Source organism: Cnephaeus nilssonii (assembly GCF_951640355.1).
Source record: "Cnephaeus nilssonii genome assembly, chromosome: 16".
Classification (NCBI taxonomy): Eukaryota; Metazoa; Chordata; class Mammalia; order Chiroptera; family Vespertilionidae; genus Cnephaeus; species Cnephaeus nilssonii.
The window spans coordinates 62,131,951-62,158,064 of NC_137087.1; the positions used below are offsets into that span (position 1 = coordinate 62,131,951).

The window sequence follows — 26,114 nt, forward strand, 5'->3', positions numbered from 1 at the left end:
CTTCACAAAGGACCTCTGTGGCCACATATTGTCCCCTCTGAGTCACCATGTTGGAGCCCCCAGGTGACACTGTCCTCACAGAGGGGAGGTGCTTACCAACCCCCACACCCAGGGACGGGCTGCCCTGGAGGAAACCCCAGACACCCGCCAGTGGGGAGTGAGACAGCTCTGGGGCACAAGGGGGCTCTTCTCGGTGCCCAGGAAGCTGCCTGCTGAGCATGAACCCGGAGCTCATGCCTCTTCGAGCCAGTTCCAAGCACGGCCTTCAGGGTGCTGGGCGCATGGACCAAACAGGCTGACGTGTAGCCTGAGCAGCTGTCCTAGCCCCTGGGTGCCCGCTGCCCTGAGTCACTCCAGTGCCTGGGGGACATTGGAGGCTCAGGCTGGGCCCTGGCGTGGGGAGTGGGTGTGTTCTCAGCAGCATCAGCCCAGAAGGGCCACCAGGGGTGGCAGAGACGCACCTGAGCAGATGACGCCAGCGTCCTCGTGGTGCCCACAGTTGTGTGAGTTCCAGCCCCCGTGTGGGCAGCTCCACAGGTAGAACTCGTGCCCTGAGCAGGCCACTTCGTCCAGCAGGATCGGTCCTGAGCCCGACCCGAAGCGGGCACTTCCTGGGGCCGACCTGGCCCAGCCACAGCCCAGCTGCCGGCACACCACGTTGGCGTCGTTGGTGTCCCAGTTGTCATCACACACGGTTCCCCATGAGCCTTCGTAGAGGATCTCCACGCGACCCTGACACCGGTCACCGCCGTTCACCAGCCTCAGGGCCAAACCCGATTCGGTCCCGAATCCTAGAGGAAGGCACAAGGACACCCCCACCATGTCTGTGCTGAGCTCCAGGCCTGAGGCAGGGTCGAGACTCAGCGCCTCCCTCAGGGCTAACCCCAGGGCAGGCGTCAGCTTTCCACACGCCCAGGGGTTCATCTCCATCACGTGAAGGGAGCGGGACCATTCTGTCCTGTCAGGTCTAAGGATGCCCCACGGCAGGGAGCCCCAGGATTGCCCATGGGGTGAGCAGGACTGCCCCCACAGCCACCGGGGCCACCGAGGGCGAGCTGCAGGGCTCCCGGGCAGGTCCTCCCGCTGGGCAGCTCGCTGGCTCCTCTGTGGGCCTGGGTGACCTCAGGCAAAGCCTTCGAAGGTGCCAGGGCCTCTGCCAGGCTGGAGGACAGCAGCCGGGGCCTGAGCAGGGACCTCCCTTCCAGCCAGATCGAAGGACGCGCCCAGTGACGCCCATGGCGGTGAGTAGGCTGCCACCCTGCCCTACATGGACTTCTTGGTGTGTCCCTAGGAGCAGGACCCCCCTCCCACATGTTCCTCTTACGTTTCATGTTTAGGCCATTCGGGGGTGCATCCCAGTAAGCGAAGCCCTGAGAGCACCTCCACCCCCCGACTCCTCACCTGTGTCCTCGGAGGGAGTCGTGGGAAAGGGCAGTGGCTGCTCTCCCCGCCCCCCCCCCAAGCTGCTAGGACTTCCGGGGAGACAATGCCCCTCGGGGTGCTCCCTAGAGAGGCTGTGGGGCCACCTCCCCTCCTCTGGGCAGCCCATGGGCAGTGCCGCCATCCCTGGGGCGCGCCGCCCATCACTCCCCCAGTCTGAGGGCCACCTGCGCCCCTGGGGTCGGGAGGGGCTCGGGCACATCCCTGGGGCTCGCTAGTGGCTTGGAGCGCGGTGCACAGGGGCCCCCTGGCGCTCGCCAGGTCTGTGGGGCGGGGCTGGCGGGGTCAGATGGCGGTGAGGGGGGAAGGCCTGCCCTGGGCTCTGCCCCTGGGGCTCCTGCAGACCAGGCCTGTGGCGGGCTCTTCCCAACCCCCTGGGACGCGGACAGGGAAGGAGCTCCCGTCCCAGCCGGGCCCCTACCCTCTGGGAACGAGGAAAAGCCTTAGCAAAGGCCTCACCGTAGTCGTAGTCTGCAGTCTGGGTGGCCCACTGCCCTAGAGAGAGACCAGAGGCGTCTTAGCAGGGAGGCTTCCTGGATGGCAAAAGGTCTACAGCCCCACGTGGCTGCGCTTCCCCTACAATCCGCCAGGGGCCGCAGTGGTTCCACCGCGGGTCTGGGTTGCCCCCAGCGTCCTTGCTTGGTTTTGTGATTCTAGATGAAAACAAATGGGTTCGATGGGGGTGTTCACTTCCTCTAGGTGTGGTAAGTGGGTGTCTCTCCGCCAGGCACCCTCGCACTGCAGTGCACAGACCTGGGGAGCTCTCTCTGCTCGGAGCCCGGGGCTGGGCAAGGGGGCGGTCACACAGGCCGGCCAGGTCCCCAGCCCAGCACGTCCGCCCTGCAGTCTGGGATGTGGGCAGTGTCGGCTCGGGAACCGCCACTCAGGGGGCTGCTAAATTAAGTGAATTTTTAAAAATAATTTTAAACCTATTTTTAAAAATTGATTTTAGAGGAAGGAAGGGAGACGAAGAGAGAGAGAGAGAAACATCCATGATGAGAGAGAATCATGGGTCGGCTGCCTCCTGCACGCCCCACACTGGGGATCCGGCCTGCAACCCGGGCCTGTGCCCCGACCAGGAATTGAACCCTGACCTCCAGGTTCATGGAAGCGACGTTCAATCCCCGAGCCTCGCCGGCCGGGCCAGGGCGCTGATTTGTAAGGTGTAATCGTGGAGGCGATGTTGAGCGTTTCCTAACACGAAACCTCAGATCGCGTGAGAGAGCTTTCCCGGCATGCCCTCAGTTCATCCTCAAAACAGCCCCGGGGGAAACTGAGGCTCGGGAAGGGGACCCGAGACCAGCTGGCGAGTGAGTGCCCTGACGGGACTCGGACTCAGGCGGCCACTCTGAACCGCTTCCCTATTCTGCCCCCTGGTATCTATTTTCGTGACCTTTGAACGATTTGGTCCAAATTATGGCCTGTCCTTCTGCCTGGGGACAATAACCAGAGGAGGAAATAGAGAGAAGTTTCCCCTTAAAGGTCAGCCGAAGCAGAGGTGAGCCTGTTTCCGGGAGACTCGTAAAAACCCAGGAAAGCAGAGAAAAGGTGAGCTCACACCCAGGGAGCAGGTTCATGCTGCCGCCCCCTGCCCCTTCCCGCCGCTGCACACCCCGTGGCAGCCAGGGCGAGGGGCAGAGTCGTAGGGAAAGGAGTGGCTGGGCGGAGACTAGCATGGAGACGCGTTAGAGGAAGGGACTGGGACCCCGCAGGGCCTCCTTCCGTCCTACATCTGAAACCCGCAGAATCCCCGTAGCCGTCCCAACCCCACATCCTGGGGTGGCCCCGGTCCCCACTGCGGCCCCGCCCCGGGGTTCAGGGTTACCAGTTGGCACAGACGTCTCCCCAGACATGGTCGCCATTGTGTCTTCTGTTACTTGTGCTACTGAAAACACAGAAAAAAGGCCGAGTGAGAACCACTAAGAGCGGGCCTTCGGGCGGCCCCCCGCTAAGAACCAGAAAAGCGCTTCAGCCGAGGGCCGGGTGGGGTTGGCAGGTGAGCGGAGCGGACAGGAGGAGACGGTACCTGCGGAGACGACGCGGCCCAGCAGCAGACACACTCCCAGGACGGCCCTGGGGAGCCCCATGGTGTTGATTCTTCTCGGTGGGAACGTGGACACCTCGATATTTATAGGGTTCCAGCCGCAAGGAGGCGTGTCCGGGGCTTGACATTCCTATTGATGCCATAAATCAATAGGGAGGAAGCTCACTAACGGTCCCCGGCTAATCTGTGGGCGACGTGGGTGTGTGCGATTGATTGCCACTTGAATAACCTAGCCGCTCCCCACCTGCCGCAGTGCGGACCTGAGGGACACCGCTTCCAACTTCCTCCTGGGCGGGCGTCCCACCGGGGCCCCGTCTTCGCGCAGGAGGACTCGAGGGAACCCATGGGAAGGCGCCCGAGCAGGATGTGGGCTGCTGGGCAAACAGCCCCGGAGCCAAGGGGAAGGCCCCTCTCTGGCCAGGCGGGCCTGGCAGCAGCGCACTGACCCCTCGCCTGGGAGCGCGAGGACGGTGTTCACACAGACGGGGCGGGAGGAGGCCGGGGCGAGTCCACAGAGGCCGAGGCCGGGGCCCGGCGAGCCGCAGCCCCGGGTCTGGATCTCACGCTGTTCCCAGGGCACCGGGCCCAGGACCGGGGCTCCGGCCGGGCCACCCCATCTCACGGGGTTTCGGATCTCACTCTTGGCGTTCACGGGGCTGGGATGGACCTCGCAAACCCACAAAACCAGCCCTGCCCTCCCCCTGCCTTGTGCACACCCCTATCCTGGGTTTTTAAACCCTACTTTTCAATATATACACTGAGAGGCCAGATGATGATGATCTCTGAACGCATAATAATCTGGCCACTCAGTGTCTATCCTATAGAATAAAAGGCTCATATGCAAATTGTCCCCTCGATCAGGAGTTCGGCCAGCAGGCAGGCCGGCCAACCGCCCATGTCCCCTCCCCCTGGCCAGGCTGACCCGACCCCACCCACGCACGAATTCATGCACCGGGCCTCATATAAACACATACACACGCACACACACACACACACACACTGAGTGGCCAGATTATTATGTGTTCAGAGATCATAATAATCTGGCCACTCAGTGTGTGTGTGTGTGTATGTGTGTATTGATTGATCTCAGAGAGGAAGGGAGAGGGAGAGAGAGAGAGAAACATCAATGATGAGAGAGAATCATGGATCGGTTGCCTCCTGCACGCCCCACACTGGGGATGGAGCCCACAATCCGGGCCTGTGCCCTGACCAGGAATCAAACCATGACCTCCTGGTTCATATGTCAACGCTCAACCACTGAGCCACACTGGCTGGGCTATTTATTTATTTTTTATGGAGGAAAATTATTGGGTGTTTTTTATTGTTATTGCTTTTATTGTGTTTATTTGTTTAATCTTTTAAAGTATTTTTTACTGTTGATAGTATTACAGATATCTCCCATCCGCCCTCCCCACCCCCGTCCCCGGAAGTATTAGTGCCACTCGTATGGGGACCTGCAGAAAAAGCACCCAAATCCGAAGGCAAGGGCACTTTCTCCGAGATGTGACGCCTCCAGGAGTCACCCGCTCCCAAGAGTGGGGAGACTGGACGGGGAACCAGGCCTGTGTGAGCACAAGGCACGAGGGTCCGCCAGGAGACCCCGCACAGCCGTGGACAGCCCAGCCCGGACGGGAACGTCCGTCCTGAGAGCGGGCGAGATTCCCCCGACACGCCTTCCGAGGCTGACCCGTCCTCCCTCCCTGCGGTTCGCAGTGAGGGCCTCAGGCAACAGGGCTTGGGAGCTTTGGCTCAGCAGGAGCAGAGCAGGAAGTGGAGGGCGCCCAGCTGTCATTCAAAGCTGCCGGGACGCGTCCCGGGATGGGGTGGTGTCCCCGCAGCAGGAAGGTCTCGGACCAGGAAGAACACACTGGGCCACGGGCCACCTCCACCAGCTGAGCCCTTCGCCGCCGGGCCCCCCCGTCCCGGGAGCTCTGTGTACAGTCAGGTCTTCCTCTTGTGGGAAGAGGGGGGCTCTGGGGACCCCAGCAGAGCAGCTTCCTCCCAGGAGGCCCCTTCTCCCGGCCCACTGGCCAGGGCATCGTCCACAGCACGGCCACACAGCGCCGCGAGCCAAATGGCCACGAAGAACAGGGCGCCGTGTGGGGCTGCTCCCCGAGACGTCTGAAAACTTATTCGCAGAGATACGCACCCCCCCCACCCCCCCCACCCCCGCTCACTGTGCCTTCTCCACGCGGCCGGACACAGAGGCAGCCGACGAGCCCTTCGATGGGGGGATGCAGAGGGGAACGTGAACGCTGGGGAACACCTACCGCTCCCCGCAAGAAAAGGGGGAACAATGCCGCTTGTGACCACAGGGGTGACCTGAGAACGAACTTCAAGCGAAACACGTCAGACAGAAAAAGCCCAGGACCACGTGTTCACTCGCACGTGGGATACAAACCGAGACTCAGACACAGACCACCGCGCGGTGGTTACAGCGGGCGGGGGGGGGGGGGGGGGGGACAAAGCGGAAAGGCCAGCCCCATGGCGACAGGGGCGTGGCTGTGGCGGTGGCACACAGGGCGTCTACAGAGCACGCGTCGTCGACCTGCGCACGTGAAGCCAGTGTGACTTGATTAATGCATGTCCCCCCCCACGTAACTTGTCAACAAAGAGCAACAGGGAGAAGAGACTCACACAGGCTGCATCGTTTCCTTCGTAAAAATAAAAACAGCCCGGCCGCGGGGCTCAGGGGTCGAGCGTCGACCTAGGAACCGGGAGGTCAGGGTTCGACTCCTGGGCAGGGCACAGGCCCGGGCTGCGGGCTCCATCCCCAGTGTGGGGCGGGCGGGAGGCAGCTGATCTGTGATTCCCTCTCATCACTGATGTTTCTCTCTATCCTCTCTCTCTCTCCCTCTCCTTCCTCTCTGACATCAATAAAAATATATTTTAAAAAGGGGTCACAGTTCGCTGCCCCCCCCCCCCCCCCGCGGCTGAGAGCCGGCTGTGCCCAGTGCGCTCCGGTGGCAGGTGGGGCCGGGGACCGGGAAGCTGCCCGGGGCCCCCTGGAGCGCAGGGCCACATGGGGCTCGGGCAGCCGTCAGACCCACCGCCTCGTTCACCTGCGGCGCTGCCAGCCGTGCCGCGGCCGTGACGAGGGGTGTTGAAACCACAACAGACACTTGAATCCAAGGAAGCGGGAACGAGGAGGGGCTCTGCGGACACGGGCAGTGACGCGGCTCCCGGCCAAACCGGAGGAACAAAAGTGCGTGGGGTCAGCGAGCCCAAGGGCCGCGGCCAGAATGGGCCCCTTGTGCGCGGCCGGAGGAGGAAGCAGGCTGGCGGCCGCTGCTCGGGCTAGTTCCTTGTGAGAAAGGGTCCTTCACATTTCCTTCTTCCTGTTTCAGCACGAGACCCCAAGCCAGCGTGTGAGTGCGTGCACACATGTACATGCCTGTATGGTGCCTGTGTGTGCCCATGTGTATGAGTGTGTGCATGAGATTGTGTGTGTATACATGTACGGTGCCTTATGTGTGCATATATGTATGCACAGTGTCTGTGTGCATGAGTTTGTGTGTGCATGCATGCATGTACTGTTTGGTGCCTTGTGTGCACACACATGTACATGTGTGTATGTTGCCTCGCACGTATGTGTGTGCGTGAGTTTGTGCATGTGCCTGTGTGTGTGCACACACATGCATTCCCCAGAAGACACCGGACTGACCACTTCAGCGGGTGGAAATGGGTGGAACTGGGTGAATGGCTTTTCCACAGCTTTTCGGGGTGGGGGGGGGCTCTCCGCAGGCTCAGAGACGAGCAGCCGGGGGTCCAGCCAGGAGGAGCCGCTCTTACCTGAGGCCGGGGCTGCGGCCCTGCCCTCCACCACCCCTGGGTCACTCCCGAGACGGCGAGCTGGGCCCTGTGGGGGCCCCACTGGACGCCCGCCACGGCCGCTCCGTTCCTCCCGCGAAAGCGCCTCTGAGGCCTCGGGAGCAGAACGCGGGAGACAAACAAGATGATGCAATCGGGACCGTCACACCCTTCCTCCGGGGACAGATAAGGGCAGATCGATGCCAACGGGAGGATTGTGAGATGGCGCCTGGCAGTGCCTACCTACTTATAGGTTCAAGTCTTTTCTTTTAAATAGCTTTTTATTGATTTCAGAGAGGGAGAGAGATGGTAGAAACATCAATGATGAGAGAGTCATGGATCGGCTGCCTCCTGCACAACCCACACTGAGCATATGCCCTGGCCGGGAATCCAACTGTGACCTCCTGATTCATAGGTGGACACTCAACCGCTGAGCCACGCCCATCATGTTTTAGAACTAGAACGTCACTGACCGTTTTGAGTTATATTTGTGTAAATATTTGTATTAAAGACGCAAACATGAAATCACTCCAGTACACACGCTGCCCGCGCTGGCCTGGTCGGGGGGCTGCCCTGGGGGACTCCCTGGTTCTGGGGGCCTCGCAGAGGCTGTGGAGGGTCCTTGATATTTCTGGGGGTGAGGCCCCCAGATCTCGTAAGAGTCTGATCACACCCGCTTTAGAAAAGTCGAGCATTTGACAGAACAGCAGCCAGAACTCCACGGCCCGCAGCCAACAGGCACAGCCTCGTCTTTCTTCTCCTTCCCCCCATTTCACAGATGAGAGCACCGAGCTTCGGGAAGTCAAACTGTAACCGGGCAACCAAGGGGTGCGGGCCGCTGTCCCCACCGGAGCCAACACAGCAGAGACAGGGTGGACTCCTCCAGGAGCGTTTATTCCAGTCCTGCGGCAGCACGGGGAGCAGCGGGCCATCCACACACAGCTGCTCGCCCCACCACCAGCCGCTGCTTATGTGGGGGAGAAGGACAGAGAGCACATGGGAGGAGGCAAGAGGCATGCTAGACGGGCGGTTCACAGGGAATGAGGGTGAGCAAGGGCTGGGGGTCTGCAAAGGCTTGTGGGTATGCAAAGGGCTGGGGGTCTGCAAAGGCTTGTGGGTATGCAAGAGGCTGAGGATTTGCAAAGGCCTGTGGGTATGCAAGGGGCTGAGGATTTGCAAAGGCCTGTGGGTATGCAAGGGGCTGAGGATTTGCAAAGGCTTGTGGGTATGCAAAGGGCTGAGGATTTGCAAAGGCCTGTGGGTATGCAAAGGGCTGGGGTCTGGTCTCTGCAACAAGGCTGTGAGTCTTTCCTGAGCACAGGCAGCTCCATGGTGGGGAGGACGGGCCGGTACCAGGTGAGCCCCCAGGTCCCTTGGGCACCGCCCAGCCAGGTGAGCGGGTGCCTCTCTCATCAGAACAGCACGATCGCGGCGAACAGAGCAGGACCCACGTCTCACAACTAGAGCAGGTCCCCAGCATTCTGTTCCTGCCCCGTCAGGGCCACCTGCCCCAGCTCAAAGGAGAGGGCCCAGCACCTCCTGCCTCCTGCCCACGGTCACGGCCACGAAACGGCCTCCCGGGCAGCAGTGAGCCGCTGGGCTGCCCGCAGGTCCTGGAGGACGGCGATGGGAAGGGAGGGCACTTCAGGTGAGTTCCAGGGAAGGGCTGGGCAAACTCTCCATTAATGAGTACCCCCCACCCCACACACCCCCCGAGGGCACAGGGGCAGCTTCTCTGAGCCTCTTTGTGAGGCAGACACTGGGGCCGAGGCATCGAGGGGCACTTCCTGTTCACGCTGCCAACACCGATTGCCCAAGAGCCCATCCCCGGGCCCTGTCACCTGGCCAGCCCGGTGCCCACGCCTGCTTCTCCGTGCCGCAGGGCTTGGCCTTTTCTGAGGCGGCCTCCCTCTCTTTCTGGGGGACCTCCTGGAGCCCGAGCGGGGGCTCCTAGCCTCCCTGCTGCCTGGCTGCCACGGGCCCCTTCCTCAGCTCCCCGGGGGGCTCCACGTCTGGGCAACCCCATTTGGAAGTCAGAAGAGGTCCCGCCAGGGAGCCCCGGGCCTCCAGCCCTCGGCCTGCCCACCTGCCCCTGTTGGTCCCTGCCCGCCTCCTCCCGAGGACTTTCAGGGTGGCCTGTGCAGGGCGGGGACCCCGGGCGGCGCCTGCACAGACTTGAGGCGGCCCCACTGGGTGGCTCTGCCTCGGGCGAGCCCTGCGTGGCAGCTCCTCGTCCATCGTCGGGAGCTTGTGAATGAGCCCTCCAGGCCCCAGGGTGAGCCCTCAGCGGCCCTCTGTTAGGGCGTCCGGCCGGCCAGCTGGGCGCCGTGTTCATCACAGACACGTATGTGTCATACCTGCAGGTTTGGGACATGAAGGGACTAGCCGAGAAGCCACCTTCCTCTCGGCGTCCGGGTTTGAATGTGTCTCCGAGCTGCCCCGAGGGTGAGGGCCACGAGGTCCCGGCGCTGAGGCACCGCTCGGGGGACAGAAAGCACGGGCATCAACTCGGCCCCAAACAGGAGAGTAAAGCACCTTCGTGCTCCGTCCCGCTGGCGGGCCGGCTTCCGCCGACTCCCTCCGACCTGCGGAGCGAGGGCCTCCACCCCTCATCGCGGGACGCACCCTCTGCCCGAGGGACACGTGAGCACACGCGTGCACGAACACGCATGGGAATGAAAGCAATGCGGGGGAAGCGGGTAGTGGTGGAGGCGGCGTTCGGGATTTCTCTGAAATGTCTTCTGAATGTTCTCTCAGACCGCACCTCGTGGTGCACGTGGTGCATGAACTCACCTCCTGCCGTCGGGCACGCTCACGGCTCCTTCCCTTGTCCTGATCAGGGTGCGGAGCGTCCGGCCCGTGGGTGTGAAAGGTCCAGTACAGCATTGGGCCCGGACCGCCAAGGCGTCGGGGTGAGTCCACGAGAGGTCTGGCCACGGCGAGCAGCGAACGCTCACGGCTCGTTCTGTGCGGCCCGAGGAGGACAGGACCAACACCCGTGGCCTCGGCGGGAACCAGGCTCCCACCGCTGCAGGGACCATCCCTGGACGTGGACGGACACTGTCCTCTCGTTTCGCCCTTCTCCGTGTCGTCAGCGTCCCTCCCGCCTCCCTCCGCTTCTCTCTCCATCCGTTCCTCCTGTGTCTCCCTGCTCACCGGGCGCCTCTGTGTGAGCGGACACCTTGTCCTGCCCACGCCCATCCCCCGAGGGGAGGCAGGAGCCAGCAGAAGCGCTGCCCGCCTCACCCCCTGGGCCCCCCCTCTCCCCAGCTCCTGCTGCAGACCCTTGGCTGGATGCGCGTGCGCTCTCCCCTTACGTCTGACACGCTGGGTCTTCCGAGAGGCGTGTTCAACGTTGTAACCGTGGACGTCTAGTGACTTCGATCTGGGGACCACGCGCAGGCTCTGCGCTCTCGGGAGGTCAAGCTAAATGCCGACCTTCCTTTCCAAGCTCAAGGTCGGTGTTCGGGTGCCCACCTTCACTGAGTTTCCTTCACTTTATCCTGAGCAGCTCACGCCTTCAGCCACAAGCCGGGGCGGGGGGGGGGGGCAGGGGGTGCTGCTTGAGCCCCACCTCCCGGGAGCTGCCCGCACCCACTGACGGAACCCGTTTCCTTTGTAGGAAATGAACCTGCGGCCCGTCCAGTCTCTGGCACCGGCGGCCGGCACATCACCCCGTGTCCATCTTCACCTGGTGGACCACTTACGGGATCTCCCGCGGCCCCGGCAGTGCCGGGAACCGACAGCGCCGCGCAGTCACCAGGAGGGTCCGTGCTCATTGCTCCACGGCCATCCATCACCCTAACGCTGGCATGTGGGTGACCACGCGCTCGGATGGCGGGAAAACCCCTTCCGAGTGGCTTTATCATTAGGGGTGACTCTGATTCCCAAAAGCCTCCCAGACAAAGTCCACCAGCCGCTCCTTTGCCAACGCCGGGCTCCTGGGACCACGCCCGCACTCTCAGGGGCACCCCGACCCGCGGAGACGTGCTGAACGGGGGATAATAAACTTCCACTTAGCGAAGCCGGTGTTTGCTGGAGACGCCATAAACCGCCCGCAGCTGCCCCTAATAATCATTAATAGGGGGCAATTACGAGCTACCTCTTACCCAGGCCGTTCTGTCCTCCACAGAAATCGGAAAGAAAATCAATCTCGGGAAGCGGTTGGTCCAACCCCCGAGTTCCTAGGACCCACACTTGCTGCTCGTTCAGTTCATGAAGCCGCTCAGATGGTTAATGTTTTGAGCAACTTTTGTTGCGATAAATAGAAAAGTCACAGATGTCCCCAAATCTTAGGTCACAGCATCGGGGGGTCCGGGGGGGCTGGGGATCCTCCAGGCGCTCAGGTGGTGGAGGAGGGTCGTCCACCTGTCTGGGTTCAGGGCCATCCCCTGCCCATGGGCGGTGCCACAGCTGGTGTGGGGACACCTGGGGAGGCCGCCGTCCCAGCCCCTCCTCCACGATCTCTCCGGGGGAGGGCAGAGGTCAGGTGACTGTGGCCTTGGGAGAGGCGCCTCATTCGTCCAGTTAGGAACTCAAAGGCGGGGCCCGCGGCTGTGAGCCACCGAGGCAGGGCTGACTGAGCCCTTTCCCAGGCCTCTCCCGTTCCAGAGCCTCCCGCCTGGGGCCTGGGCCTCCACCGCCATCCCCTCCCCCTCCCTCCCCCCTGCCCTTCACCCTCGCGCCCTCCTGCAGCCCCTGGGCTCCCCTGCCGCCACTTCTCCTTCCTCCTTTAGAGCTCAGTTACGGAAGAAATGTCTGTTGTTTACTGTCCTTCACTTACAAATCAGAGGACCCCGATTTCTAGTTTCATTCATGGAAGCTCACTGAAGTTATCTGATTTTCTTTGTGGGATCGTATATATTTTTAAAAATATGTTTTTATTGATTTCAGAGCGGAAGGGAGAGGAAGGGAGAGAGAGAAACATCCACGATGAGAGAGAATCACTGATTGGCTGCCTCCTGCACGCCCCCACTGGGGATGGAGCCCGAAACCCGGGCCTGTGCCCTGACCAGGAATTGAACCCTGACCTCCTGGTTCATAGGTCAACGCTCAAGCCCTGAGCCACACCGGCCGGGCTCTAGGCTCATATTTTTCCTTTGTTTGGTGGGGACCCTCGTTGCTCCCTGATTGCTGCTCATCACTTGTGTGTGAGATTGTGAGCTGGAACCTCTACAGAAACAAACATGTTGGAGGTCGGGCCCCGAGGACGGAGGGCGCTGAGGGGGAAGAGACCACCAGGTCTGCGGGGCAGAAGTCCAAAAGGGTCTTAAAGACTAAAGTCAAGGCCGGCCAGCGGGGCTCAGTGATTGGGCGTCGACCTAGGAACCAGGAGGCCAGGGCACCATCCCCACTGTGGGGCGTGCAGGAGGCAGCCAATCCACGGTTCTCTCTCATCATGGATGTTTCTATCTCTCCCTCTCCCTTCCTCTCTGAAATCAATAAAAATATATTTTAAAAAAATATTTTAAAAAAAGAAAGAAAGAAAGTGCCTGGGACACGGTGAGCGTGCCCGTGACCAATGTGTAGCAGGCAGGCAGACAGACAGACAGACAGACAGACAGACGAGGACTTCGGGGACATCAGCGAGGACGTCCACCTTAATTGCATCCAGGTGAGAGGACCCAGCAAGGGAGGCTGCCATGGAAACCGAGGCCTCCTGAGTGACAGGAAGGAGGCCCGCCCCCTCCTTCCCAGGAGGCACGGCTCCATGGCCAGCGGTCAGGGCTCCTGCCAACCCACTGACTGATACCCCTCATTCACAACACAGGACTCGAGTACCAAGTGCCCAGTCCTGCGGCTCAGACACCCGTGGACAGCACGTGTCTACCCGCCCCCCCAATATTCCCGAGAGAGTGGCTCCCCAAGAATAGAGGCTGTTTCTCATCATGCACCCCAAACCCTGGTCCGTTTGGCTCAATGGCTAGAGCGCCGGCCTGCAGACTGAAGGGTCCCAGGTTTGATTCCAGTCAAGGGCACATGCCTGGGTTGCGGCTCAATCCCCAGTAGGGGGTGTGCAGGAGGCAGCTGATCCATGGTTCTCTCTCATCATTGATGTTTCTATCTTTCTCTCCCTCTCCCTTCCTTTCTGAAATCAATAAAAATATACTTTAAAAAAAAAAAGACACCATAAAAAAAAAAAGGAGAGCTGGAATTTGAACCCAGCTTGTCTGACCCCAAAGCTGCACCCTTTGCCCACCACACGGGCCTCGGGCACGCTGAGCGGTGGCGGGAGGAGGGGCTGCCAGCCCCCGTGCATCCCGGGCGGTTGCCAGCGTCTAGGTGGCGTGCACACCGTGGCCTCCAGAAGGTTCCTGATGCACAAGCAGGAGGAGGAGCAGAAGATGCTCCGCGTCCGACTACAAGCAGGTGCTGGAGTACAGGAAGCAGTTCTCCCCGGCCTGCGCCGCCTGCAAGCTCCTGGAGATCTGGACGGCCAAGGTGACCATGTCCCCGGAGGAGCTCCGGGTGCCGCCGCGCGAGAGGCTGGACATCTGCCGGCACGTGGAGCTCTGCAGGTCCAGGAGCCTCCCCCCCACCCCCACCCACCCCTGTGTTCTTGGGGGACCCATCTCCCGGGGGGTCCTCAACGTAAGACCCACCTGCTAAGGCCTCCTGTTTTCAGGCCGCTCCTGGCTCTCGGCTCCCGCCTCCCCCCGGGGCCTGGATCAGCTGAAACAAATCACCCCGGAAAGCAGTGGCTTAAAGCAGGGGTTGTCAATTCAGCTTGTCCTCCTAGGTCAGCCACTCAGGCTGGGCTCCGCCGGGCAGCCCTCCTGGTTTCTGCTGGGCCCGGGTCTGCAGTCAGCTCCTTAGGGGCCGACAGCCATCAGCTGGGGCTGACGGGAGTGCGGGGCCAGGTGGCCCCTCCAGCAGGCTAGCGGGCGTGCTCACAGGCGTGGCGAGATCCGGGAGAGTAAATGGAGTGTGCAAGGTCCCGTGAAGCCAAGACTGAACTGGCACGCACCACGGTGCCACAGCCTGGCAGTCAGAACAGGACCACGGCCAGTCCCGGGGCAAGGGCGGCTGATGGGCTTCATCTCCCTCTCTCTGTTTCTGTCTCTCTAGTCTATTTTTAAAAATATATTTTTATTGATGTCGGAGAGGAAGGGAGAGGGAGAGAGAGAAACATCAGTGATGAGAGAGAATCATGGATCGGCTGCCTCCTGCACGCCCCACACTGGGGATGAGCCCACAACCTGCGCACGTGCCCTGACCGGGAATCACACTGTGACCTCGTGGTTCAGTGGTTGGCAAACTCATTAGTCAACAGAGCCAAATATCAACAGGACAACGATTGAAATTTCTTTGGAGAGCCAAATTTTTTAAGCTTAAACTATATAGGTAGGTACATTGTTATTAACTTAATTAGGGTACTCCTAAGCTGGCCTTTGCTAAAAACTCAAGGGGCCAAAGAGCCGCATGTGGCTCGCGAGCTGCGTTTTGCCGACCACTGTCCTGGTTCATAGGTCAACGCTCAACCACGGAGCCATGCCGGCCGTAATTTATTGATTTGAGAGAGAGAGAGAAAGGGAGAGATGGAGGGGGAAGGAGAGAGAGAGAAAGAGAGAGGAACATCGACCCACTGCTCCACCCAGTTATGCATTGATTGGATAATTCCTGCACATATGCTGACCCAGAGGGACTGCAGACCCTGGTGTATCGGGTGACGCACCAACCAACTGAGCTGCCCGGCCAGCGTTGCTGTGACATGGGCACATTTACACTCAGAGGGGAGGTTCCATCCCCATGGGGGTCGGTCCTCTCGGCAATACCAGGCACCCACATGGCTGCTCCTGGGGGAGCTGCTCCTTGGGGCGGGAGAATCCCTCATGGACAACGTGTGGGGTAACAGTGCAGGTGGCTCTCCTCTCTCTCACATCCGATTTTTTTTTATTTTAATTACTAGAGGCCCAGTGCATGAAATTCGTGTATGGGGTGGGGGGTGTCCCTCAGCCCAGCCTGCATCCTCTCCAATCTGGGACCCCTTGAAGGATGTCTGATGACCCATTTAGGCCCTCCCCTGCAGGTCTGGGTCCCCCCAACTGCCCTCCCCTGCAGGCCTGGGTCCCCCCAAACTGTCCTCCCTGCAGGCCTGGTCCCTCCACAACTGCTCTGCCCCGCAGGCCTGGTCCCCCCAACTGCCCTCCCCTGCAGGCCTGGGTCCCCCCAAACTGTCCTTTCTGTAGGCCTGGTCCCCCCCAAACTGCCCTCCCCTGCTGTCCTGGTCCCCCTCACCTGCCCTCCCCTGAAGGCCTGGTCCCCCTCCATGCCCTCCCCTGCAGGCCTGGTCCCCCTCAACTGCTCTCCCCTGCAGGCCTGGTCACCCCCAACTGCCTTCCTCTGTTGGCTTGGTCACCCCTAACTGCCCTCCCTGCTGGCCTGATCACCCACAACTGACCTCCACTGCAGGCCTGGTCCCTCCCAACTGCCCTCCAGTGCAGGCCTGGTCCCTCCCAACTTCTCTCCAGTGCAGGCCTGGTCCCCTTCAACTGCCCTCCCTTGCTTGCCTGGTCTCCCCCAACTGCCCACAACTGCCTTCCCCTGCCAGCCATCTTGTGGCAGCCATATTGTATCCACATGGGGGCGGCCATATTGTGTCTTGGAGTGACAGTCAATTTGCATATTACTCTTTTATTAGATAGGATATTTTTGAAATTTTGTCTTTTGGGGTTTTGCCCCCATTTTTAAATAGATTTTTATTGTTGATAGTCTTACAGATATCTCCCAGCTTCCCCCATCCCCCTCTGCCCAGCCCCTCTCCCTCCTATGGCCATGCCCATGGCTCTGCCTATCGGTCTATGAGTTCTTTGGTTTAGCTCTTCTTGTCCCCCCCTTTCCCCACATCGAGGTGCCAGTCTATTCCGTATCTGGTCCTGGAATCCAGGAATGGTGGTGGCGCCCACACGCTGGTCTTTCTCTAGCCCATTTCCTGCTTTGGGGAGAACCAGCACCCACCAGCACACCGTCTCCAGACCCGAGAAGGTTCTGGAAGCCCAGGACCCCCTCCCCCTCCTTAGCTCAATCTGCAGGGATCCAGGGCTTAGGGGAGCCACCACAATGACCAGACCGACACTTGCTATGAAAATGCCCTTTATTCAGCTTGTCCACGACATGGGCAGGGCAGGTGCGGCCTGAGAAGCGGGTTCTAAAAGGCCAGGAAGGCCGTCCCCTGGGGAAGGCTCACGGCGGGAGGTGTGGCTCACAGCTGCCCAGCCCAGTTTTAGGAAATCCGGCCTCTGACTTCCCACCCCATCCCAGCCACCCAGCCCTGATTATTCCGAGGTCCCACTGCAGCATCAGAGGCGGCTGAGGGCCGAGGTGGGGGTGTGCTCCTGCGAGGTGGCAGCGCTGCGGTGGCGCCCGGCTGTGGCCGGCGGGTGGGGCGGAGAGGATGTAGGTCAGGACGAGCCTGCAGAGACAGAGGACACAGGTGGGGTGATGGTCACGGGCAGGGCAATGCTGTCAGAGCGGCTTGGCTGGTGGGAGGAAGAGGAGTGAGAGCAGGGAGTGCCGAACAGAAAACTGAGGCCAGACAGAAAGGCGGCTGAGGGTGGGTGGGTGTGTCTCCATGTCCTGTCAGCCCCGGAAGCCAGGGGAGGGTTTGGGGTTCGATGGAGGCTCCCATAGAACCCCAGCCTCCCTGTGGCTGGAGGCTCCCAGTGAATGGGGTGGGGGAGCTGGAACATTTCAGACCAGTTGGGAAATGGGTACATGGGTCCCAGGACTGCGGTGCCCATGGGAAGAGGGGAGGAGAGGAGCAAGCAGGGTCCCCATCGGCCCCTGCACCCACCACCTGCCCTGCCGCCCCCAACACAGCTCCGACTCCCATGGGGTGCCCTGCCCTGTGCTCTCCGGCCACAGGGTAAGCTTTCCAGGGCGGGGGAGAGGGAGAGAGACAGAAACATCCATGATGAGACAGAATCACGGATCAGCTGCCTCCTGCACGCCCCCCACTGCGGACCAAGACTGCAACCCAGGCCTGTGCCCTGAGCGGGAATCGAACCCTGACCTCCTGGTTCATAGGTCCTCGCTCAACCCCTGAGCCACGCCGGCTGGCCTTGATCTGCTTTTAGTTCTCTGTGTCCTGGCACCTAGCAGGCCTCCAGTGGGCATGGAATGAATGGATAAGGAAGGACAGAGCCGAAATGGGCCGGACGTGAGGACAGCCTGAGCGGGGACACGAGGAGAGAGAGCTACAGAGGTGTGTGAGCCTGCGCCCGAGGGGACACAGGCCACTGACAGCTATGCCCCCCACAGCTGCCCTCGCAGCCCTGCCTGGACCCCACTTCTTTCCCCAGGGACTGAGGGGGGTTAAGGCAGATACGAGTGACCATGTGGCCATTGACGTGTTAATATCGGTGACGACCATGATACTAACATAAGCCACCACAAGCCCCTCACAGTCCTGACCGGGGGGCTGGGGGGCGGGGGGATTGGAGGGGGCAGTTGTGTCTGATAGACGAGGAGTGAGCTTCGGGGATGTCAGAACCCAGAGGTGAGAGGTGTGTCTGCGTCCCAGGTCCGGACTCTCTAGGTCAGGGCTGGGGACGTCCCGCCTGCAGGCGCGGAAGGCCCGAGAAATCACTGGCTCTGGCCCTGCCGGGGCATCAGGGTGAGTTCCTGAGAGGTTTGACCAGACGGAGCGGTCATCTTTGGTAGATCATTGTGTACAGCCCTCATGACGCCAACAAGACCCAAATGGGCCCTAGGTTAGAAGTGGGGTCCAGGCGGGGCCGTGAGGGCGGGTGTGGGGAGTGTAGCTGTCAGCGGCCGGTGTTTCCTTGGACGCAGGCTCACACACCTTTGTAGCTCTCTCTCCTTGTGACCCCGCAGGGGCTGTCCCCACGTCCAGCCCATTTAGGCTCTATCCTTCCTTTTCCACTCATTCCATGCCATCCCCGTTCACTGCCATCCCCAGGCACTGTCTCTTCCCCTCGGGATGCTCTATCGGTGGATAGAGCATCAGCCTTCAGACTGAGGGTCCCAGACTCAATTCCGGTCAATGGCACATGCTCAGGTTGTGGGCTCCATCCCCAGTGTGGGGCGTGCAGGAGGCAACCGATCAATGATTCTCCCTCATCATTGATGTTTCTCTCTCTGCCTCTCCCTTCCTCTTGAAATCAATAAAAATGTATATTTTCAAAAAGTTTCAAATGGCCCATGGCAGAATGAAGGCGCCCCCCCTGATTAGGCCGGACCCCACATGCGTCCCTCATAGACCAGGGCCCTGGGAGGAAGGCGGCCGAGGGGCTAGTTGCGCTCTGCACCGCCCATCGCAGCCTGGCAGCCCGACCCGCAGTCCATGCCCACCGCATGGTGGAGCCTGACCCCCACAGACACGTCCACAAACTCTCGAGTCCCCTGGGTCATGGAAGAGCCCTGGCGGGTGGGGGAGGAGGGTCGAGGGCGGCCCACAGAGGACCCTCATCACGTGTTCACTGCCATCCCCGGGCACTGCCTCTTCCCCTCGGGATGCAGATGTGACCATGCTGGCCCTCAGGGTGTGGCAGGTGTGAGAAGAGGACAGAAGCCAGAAGCCTGCTATCCCATCATCAGAATGCCAGTGGGCATCAGTGCCCACTCTCCCACAAAGCCCTCCTCAGCCTGGAGTCATGGGGCCACCTTCATAGAAGGCAAGGCACTTCTCTGACCAACGGCCGCTCTCCCCCAGGACGGCCTCCAAGTATCTGATGGGAACTCAGGAGGATGGACAGACGGAGTCTTTGGAATCCCCCCTCTAGTTAAGGAGACAGAGGGCAAAAGTGTGGTCCCGATGGGGTTCAAGGAGCCATGGGTCAGCTGGAGAGGGCCGACCGGCAGAGGTGGGCAGGGAGAGGGACATCACAGGAGAGGTGGCGGGGACTCAACTGGCCAGGAAGAGGAGGACTGAGTAGCTCAAGGAAGAAAAGGACAGTCGGACAACAAGCTCCTAGTTGCCCAGTGCCTCGGGGACATTGGAGGCCCAGATCCCAGGTTGAAGACCTTCAGCTTCTACACACGGAGCTGAATCCATACACATGGTCTTGGGGTGGAAACAGCAGTACTGCCCTGAACCTCGCAGTCATTCCAAAGCCCTTTATCCCCTGCCATCATATGCCTCCCTAAGCCAGAGAATTTCCTGTCCAGTGTATAGAACCCAAAGTCATGCTGGGACAGGCCAACAGGGCTGGGGTGTTGACCCCAGAGAACAAGCAGAGAATAACCCCACCAAATGGGTCAATGGATGTGCACACCAATCATTCAGGCTTGTCCCATTCTGATATTGAGAGGTTACACCTATTTCTAGAGTTTTCCATGAGGTCATAATGCCCCATCCCCAAGGCCCTCACAGGTTCCTTCCACTCATTGGCCGCCTGTCTTCTCCCACCTCCCCTGCTGCCTCGCACTCTCTCTGTCCTTCACAAAGGACCTTTGTGCCCACATATTGTCCCCTCTGAGTCGCCATCTTGGAGCCCCCAGGTGCCACCGTCCTCACAGAGGGGAGGTGCTTACCAACCCCCACACCCAGGGACCGGCCACCCTATGGAAGCCCCAGACACCCTACAGGGGACAGTGAGCTGGCTCCGGGGGCACAAGGGGGCTCCTCTCTGTGCTGTGGAAACTGCCTGCTGAGCATGAGCCCAGAGCTCAGGCCACTTCAAGCCGGTTCCAGGCACAGCCTTCAGGGTGCTGGGCACATGGATCTACCACGCTGACGTGTAGCCTGAGCAGGTGCCCTAGCCCCTGGGTGCCCACTGCCCTGAGTCACTCCAGTGCCTGGGGGACATTAGAGGCTCAGGCGGGGCCCTGGCGTAGTGAGTGGGTGTGTTCTCAGCAGCATCAGCCCAGAAGGACCCCCAGGGATGGCAGAGACGCACCTGAGCAGATGACGCCCGCGTCCTCCCCGTGGTTGCAGTTGTGCGAGTTCCATCCCCGGTGCGGGCAGCTCCACAGGTAGGACTCATGGCCCGAGCAGCCCAAGTCGTCCAGCAGGATCGGCCCTGAGCCCTGCCCGAACCGGGCACTTCCTGGGGCTGACCTAGCCCTGCCACAGCCCAGCTGCCGGCACACCACGTTGGCGTCGTTGGTGTTCCACCCGTCGTCACACACGGTGCCCCAGGAGCCTTGGTAGAGGACCTCCACGCGGCCCTGACAGCGGTCACCGCCGTTCACCAGCCTCAGGTCCAAACGGGCATCGGCTCCTAGAAGGGGATGGGAAAATTCACTGTCTCCGGTGTCCCCTGAAGAAAGAGGCTCTGAGGTGTGGGTGAGGTTCCAAATTCTTCTGGGGGCCAAGCCTTTAGTGTTTTGGATAACGATCCCCTGCATTAGGACTGGACCGAAACCTGTCCATCACCCTTTATCTTCAAGGACCCGGTTACACCACCAATGGCTGTGAGCTGAGGTAGGCATTTCTCCAATTGGTTTCCCACCATGTTGGCCTTGGGATGCAGGACAAGGAAGGGAGGCCGCCATCTGCACTAGCAGTGATCCATGTGCAGAAATGAAGCCAATAGTGAAGCCCATACCCATAGAGAGCAGGAGTAAGAAAAGCGCACGGAGACAGTCTTGGAACGCCGGATCCAGCTGCACCTGAGGCTGGTCCTGCCTCTAGACGTCCCTCATGTGAGAGCCGTGGAGTGCTCTTCTGGCTTCAAAGAGTTTGAGTTGGGCTCCTGTCACCTGAAAACTAGACATCCTGACTAATATGTCCCATAACTGGTAAGTGAAGGGAATCCATGACTCTGTTAGGTGGGGAGAACCCTCCACGTCGGATGGGGTATTGTCCGAGGAGCTCTAACACAAGAATAGAGAAGGTCACCCCAGCCTAGAGGCTACAGTGCTGAATGCTGACACTTTGGCCAGACCCAGGGATGCTCACCCGAGAAGGATGTGTACCACCCATCTGGTGAGAAAACAGAGCAGCTTAGAAAGGAGGGCAGAGGGTCAAGGTCGGGTCTGCTGAGCTGTGACCGGGGTCAGGGGGTCAGGGTCAGAGTAGGCTGAGAAGCTCTGTGGCTAGGGGAGAAAGAGGCCTTTCTGAGAGCTTGTCATGAACCAAAACCATGCCTTGAATGTCCTGACATGGCAACCTGGGCTACAATCTGTGAAAGCAACTGTGCTGAGCTCCTGACACAGTGTCCTTTGGGAAAAGCATCCCTTAGGCTCTGTCTGGGGGTCCTTGGACGAAGGCTCTCTGTTGCCTCAGCACAAGGAGCAGAATGTCCCCAGGACAGAGAGTCCCCTGTCACTGAGAGTGGGTAAGCACTGTAGCCAGAATGCCCCTATCCCTCTGAACCAGACTGAGGGTCATTGTCTTGTGGGCTCAACTGTACCATCTACACATCAGGGAAGGGACTAGGAGGCAGAAATTGGCAGAGTCCCCTTGGGAGCTTCTGGTGGGCTGTGGGGTGAGCAGAGAGGGACCGTCAGAGGCCACGGGACTCAGGGGGCATGGCAGTGGATGGGGGCCAGGCAGCTGTGAGGGAGAGGGCGTCGGATAGACATGTGGCACAGAAGGGGGCACGGCTAGAGGCATCATGGGAGACACTGACAGGTGAATGCTCAGCCATGCAGGTCCCCTGTTTGGAAGGTGGGGCCGTTGCCATCTAATCCCAGAGGACGCTCACCGCCAGGGCCCATAGAGACCCGAAGCATTTGTACCGAGGTCCAGGTGATTCCATTTGTCTAGATGGAGGCACAGGGTTGACACGAGAAAGCTGTCTACCACGCAGCATTTAGGAGACTTGGAGGGGCCAAGTGAGGAGTCTACTCAGGGCCCCAATCCCACGTGGGAAGTTCAGGCCTGACTATAGGCAACTACAAGGCATAGCCCGGTGGGTCTCAGAGGGCCCACTGCCCTCACAGATCAGACCTGGTACAGAGAGTGCATCAATTTCCCTGGAGACAGTCATAGACAAGGACTCGGGAGCCCCCAATGCAGGCCAGCCATGTGGGGGTCACTGAAACTCTACCCACGCCCCACACCAGGCACACTCACAACTCTGCCTTTGCCGCTGGAGTGTTGGTCCCTGTCAGCAGAAGGGGAGATCCTTACACTCATTTGGGTCCTCATTCACCTGCTTACACCTGGAAGCAGGACACAGACTAATACTGAACTAGGCAGAGAACTAGGCCTCTTCAAGGGAACAAGAAATAAAGAAAGACTTTGACAGGAACAGATTGAAGGACACACTCGCTGAGAAAACACCACTCACAAAAGGAGAACAGACAGGGGTCAGCGCACCTGAGCAAATGACGCCCGCGTCTTCCCCATGGTTGCAGTTGTGTGAGTTCCAGCCCCTGTTCGGGCAGCTCCATAGGTTGGACTCATTCCCTGAACAGGCCACGTCATCCAGCACGATTGGTCCTGAGCCCTGCCCGAATGAGGCACTTCCTGGGGCCGACCTGGCCACACCACAGTCCAGCTGCCTGCACACCACGTTGGCATCATTGGTGTCCCACCCGTCGTCACACACGGTGCCCCAGGAGCCTTGGTAGAGGACCTCCACGCGGCCCTGACACCGGTCACCGCCACTCACCAGCCTCAAGGCCAAACCGGCATCAGCTCCTAGAAGGGGATGGGAAAATTCACTGTCTCCGGTGACCCCTGAAGAAAGAGGCTATGAGGCATGGGTGAGTTTCCAAATTGTTCCAGGGGCCAAGCCTTTAGTGTTTGGAGTAACGTTCCCCCGCATTAGGACTGGATCAAAGCCTGTCCATCACCCTTTATCTTGAAGGACCCGGTGATAGCACCCATGGGCGTGAGCTGTGGGAGGCATGTTCTCCAACTGGTGTCCCACCAGGTTGGCCCTGGGATGCAGGACAAAGAAGGGAGGCCACCATCTTCACTAGCAGTGACTCATGTGCAGAAATCAAGCCGATAGTGAAGCCCATGCACATAGAGAGCAGGAGTAAGAAAAGCGCACGGAGACAGTCTTGGAACCCCGGATCCAGCTGCACCTGAAGCTGGTCCTGCCTCTAGACGTCCCTCATGTGCGAGCCATGGAGTTCTCTCTGGCTTCAAAGAATTTGAGTTGGGCTCCTGTCACCTGCAAACTAGACATCCTGACTAATATGTCCCATAACTGGTAAGTGAAGGAGATCCATGACTCTGGATTGGGGAACCCTCCACGTTGGATGGGGTGATGTTTGAGGAGCTCTAACACAAGAATAGAGAAGGTCACCCCGGCCTAGAGGCTACAGTGCTGAATGCTGACACTTTGGCCAAAAGCTCACCCAAGGAAGAATGTGTACCAACCATCCAGTGAGAAAACAGAGCAGCTTAGAAAGGAGAGCAGAGGGTCAAGGTCAGGTCTGCTGAGCTGTGACTGGGATCAGCGGGTCAGGTTCAGGTGGGCTGAGAAGCTCTGTGGCTAGGGGAGAAAGAGGCCTTTCTGAGAGCTTGCCATGAGCCAAAACCATGCCCTTGAATGTCCTTGACAATGGCAACCAGGGCTACAATCTGTGAAAGCAACTGTGCTGAGCTCCTGACGCAGTGTCCTTTGGGAAAAGCATCCCTTAGGCTCTGTCCGGGGGTCCATGGATGAAGGGTCTCTGTTGCCTCAGCACAGGGAGCAGAATGTCCCCTGGACAGAGAGTCCCCTGTCAATGAGAGTGGGTAAGCACTGTAGCCAGAATGCCCTTATCCCTCTGAGCCAGACCGAGGGTCAATTTGTTGTGGGCTCAACTGTACCATCTACACTTCAGGGAAGGCACTGGGAGGCAAAATCTGTCAGAGTCCTGTCAGGAGCTCCTGGTTGGCTGTGGGGTGAGCAGGAAGGGAGCATCAGAGGCAGCAGGACTCAGTGGGCATGGCGGTGGATGGGGGCCCAGCAGCTGTGAGAGAGACGGTGGGATAGACACGTGGCACAGAAGGGGACACAGCTAGAGGCATCGTGGGAGACACTGAGCAGGTGGACGCTCAGCCATGTCAGTCCCCTGTTTGGAAGGCAGGGTCTTTGCCATCTAAGCATGGAGGACGCCCCCCACCAGGGCCCAGGAAGACCCGGGCATTGGTGCCGAGGTCCAGGTGATTCCATCTGTGTCTAGATGGAGTCACAGAGTTGACAGTAAGAAGCTGTCTACCACGCAGCGTTTAGGAGACTTGGAGGGGCTAATTGAGGAGTCTGCTCAGGGCCACAATCCCAAATGGGAAGTTCAGGCCTGACCATAGGCAACTACAAGGCATAGCCTGGTGGGTCTCAGAAAGCCCACTGCCTTCACAGAGCAGACCTGGTGCAGAGAGTGCATCAATTTCCCTGGAGACAGTTACAGACAAGGACTGGGGAGCTCCCAATACAGGCCAGACATGTGAGGGTCACTGCAACTCTACCCACGCCCCCCAGGCACACTCACAACTCTGCCTGTGCCGCTGGCGTGTACAGTCCCGTGGGCAGATGGCATGATCCTTACACTCATTTGGGTCCTCATTCACCTGCTTACACCTGGAAGCAGGACATAGACTAATACTGAACTAGGCAGAGAACTAGGACTCTTCAAGGGAACAAGAAATAAAGACTTTGACAGGAAACAGACTGAGGGACACACTCGCTAAGAAAACACCACTCACAGAAGGAGAACAGACAGTGGGTGGCGCACCTGAGCAGATGACACCAGCGTCCTCGCCGTGGTTGCAGTTGTGGGTGTTCCAGCCCCGGTGCGGGCAGCTCCACAGGTAGGACTCCTGCCCCGAACAGGCCACATCGTCCAACACGATAGGCCCTGAGCCCTGCCCGAACCGGGCACTTCCTGGGGCTGACCTGGCCCAGCCACAGCCCAGCTGCTTGCACACCACGTTGGCGTCATTGGTGTCCCAGTTGTCATCACACACGGTGCCCCAGGAGCCTTGGTAGAGGACCTCCACGCGACCCTGACACCGGTCACCACCGTCCACCAGCCTCAGGGCCAAACCATCATCAGTTCCTAGAATGAAACCGGAAAATTCACTGTCTCCGGTGTCGCCTGAAGAAAGAGGCTCTGAGGTGTGGGTGAGGTTCCTAATTCTTCCAGAGGCCAAGCCTTTAGTGTTCAGGGTAACGATCCCTGCATTAGGACTGGACCGAAGCCTGTACATCACCCTTTATCTTCAAGGACCCAGTGACAGCACCCATGGGTGTGAGCTGTGGGAGGCATGTTCTCTAATTGGTGTCCCACCAGGTTGGCCCTGGGATGCAGGACCAAGAAGGGAGGCCGCCGTCTGTGCTAGCAGTGACCCATGTGCAGAAAGAAAGCCTATAGTGAAGCCCATACACATGGAGAGCAGGAGTAAGAAAAGCGCACGAAGACAGTCTTGGAACACCGGATCCAGCTGCACCTGAGGCTGGTCCTGCCTCGAGACGTCCCTCATGTGCGAGCCGTGGAGGGCTCTTCTGGCTTCAAAGAGTTTGAGTTGGGCTCCTGTCACCTGAAAACTAAACATCCTGACTAATATGTCCCATAACCGGTAGGTGAAGGGCATTCATGACTCTGGGATGTTGGGAAACCCTCCACGTTGGATGGGGTGATATTTGAGGAGATCTAACACAAGAATAGAGAAGGTCTCCCCGGCCTGGAGGCTACAGTGCTGAATGCTGATTCTTTAGCCAGACCCAGGGATGCTCACCCGAGGAAGGATTTGTGTACCACCCATCTGTAGAGAAAACAGAGCAGCTTAGAAAGGAGGGCAAGGGTCAAGGTCCAGTCTCCTGAGCTGTGACTGGGGTCAGGTGTTCAGGGTCAGGGTTGGCTGAGAAGATCTGCAGTTAGGGGAGAAAGAGGCCATTTCTGAGAGTTTGCCATGAGCCAAAACCATGCCCTTGAATGTCCTGACAATGGCAACCAGGGCTACAATCTGTGA

The 26,114-nt window shown here is 59.7% G+C and overlaps 1 protein-coding gene across 1 annotated transcript in view; it reads right to left on the reverse strand.

Moving 5' to 3' along the window:
• Positions 1-423: 423 nt before the first annotated feature.
• The window catches only part of LOC307112863 (scavenger receptor cysteine-rich domain-containing protein DMBT1-like), a gene marked incomplete at its 3' end in the record, with an annotated part of 31,278 nt that continues 5,587 nt past the window's right edge, over positions 424-26,114 (reverse strand). Inside the window, exons 4-7 of the mRNA XM_079793942.1 lie at positions 25,039-25,201; positions 22,524-22,708; positions 20,155-20,478; positions 424-878 (exon numbers count right to left, since the gene is read on the reverse strand). Of these exons, the coding sequence (XP_079650068.1) occupies positions 424-878; positions 20,155-20,478; positions 22,524-22,708; positions 25,039-25,201 (1,127 nt within the window). The remainder of the gene's footprint in view (positions 879-20,154; positions 20,479-22,523; positions 22,709-25,038; positions 25,202-26,114) is intronic.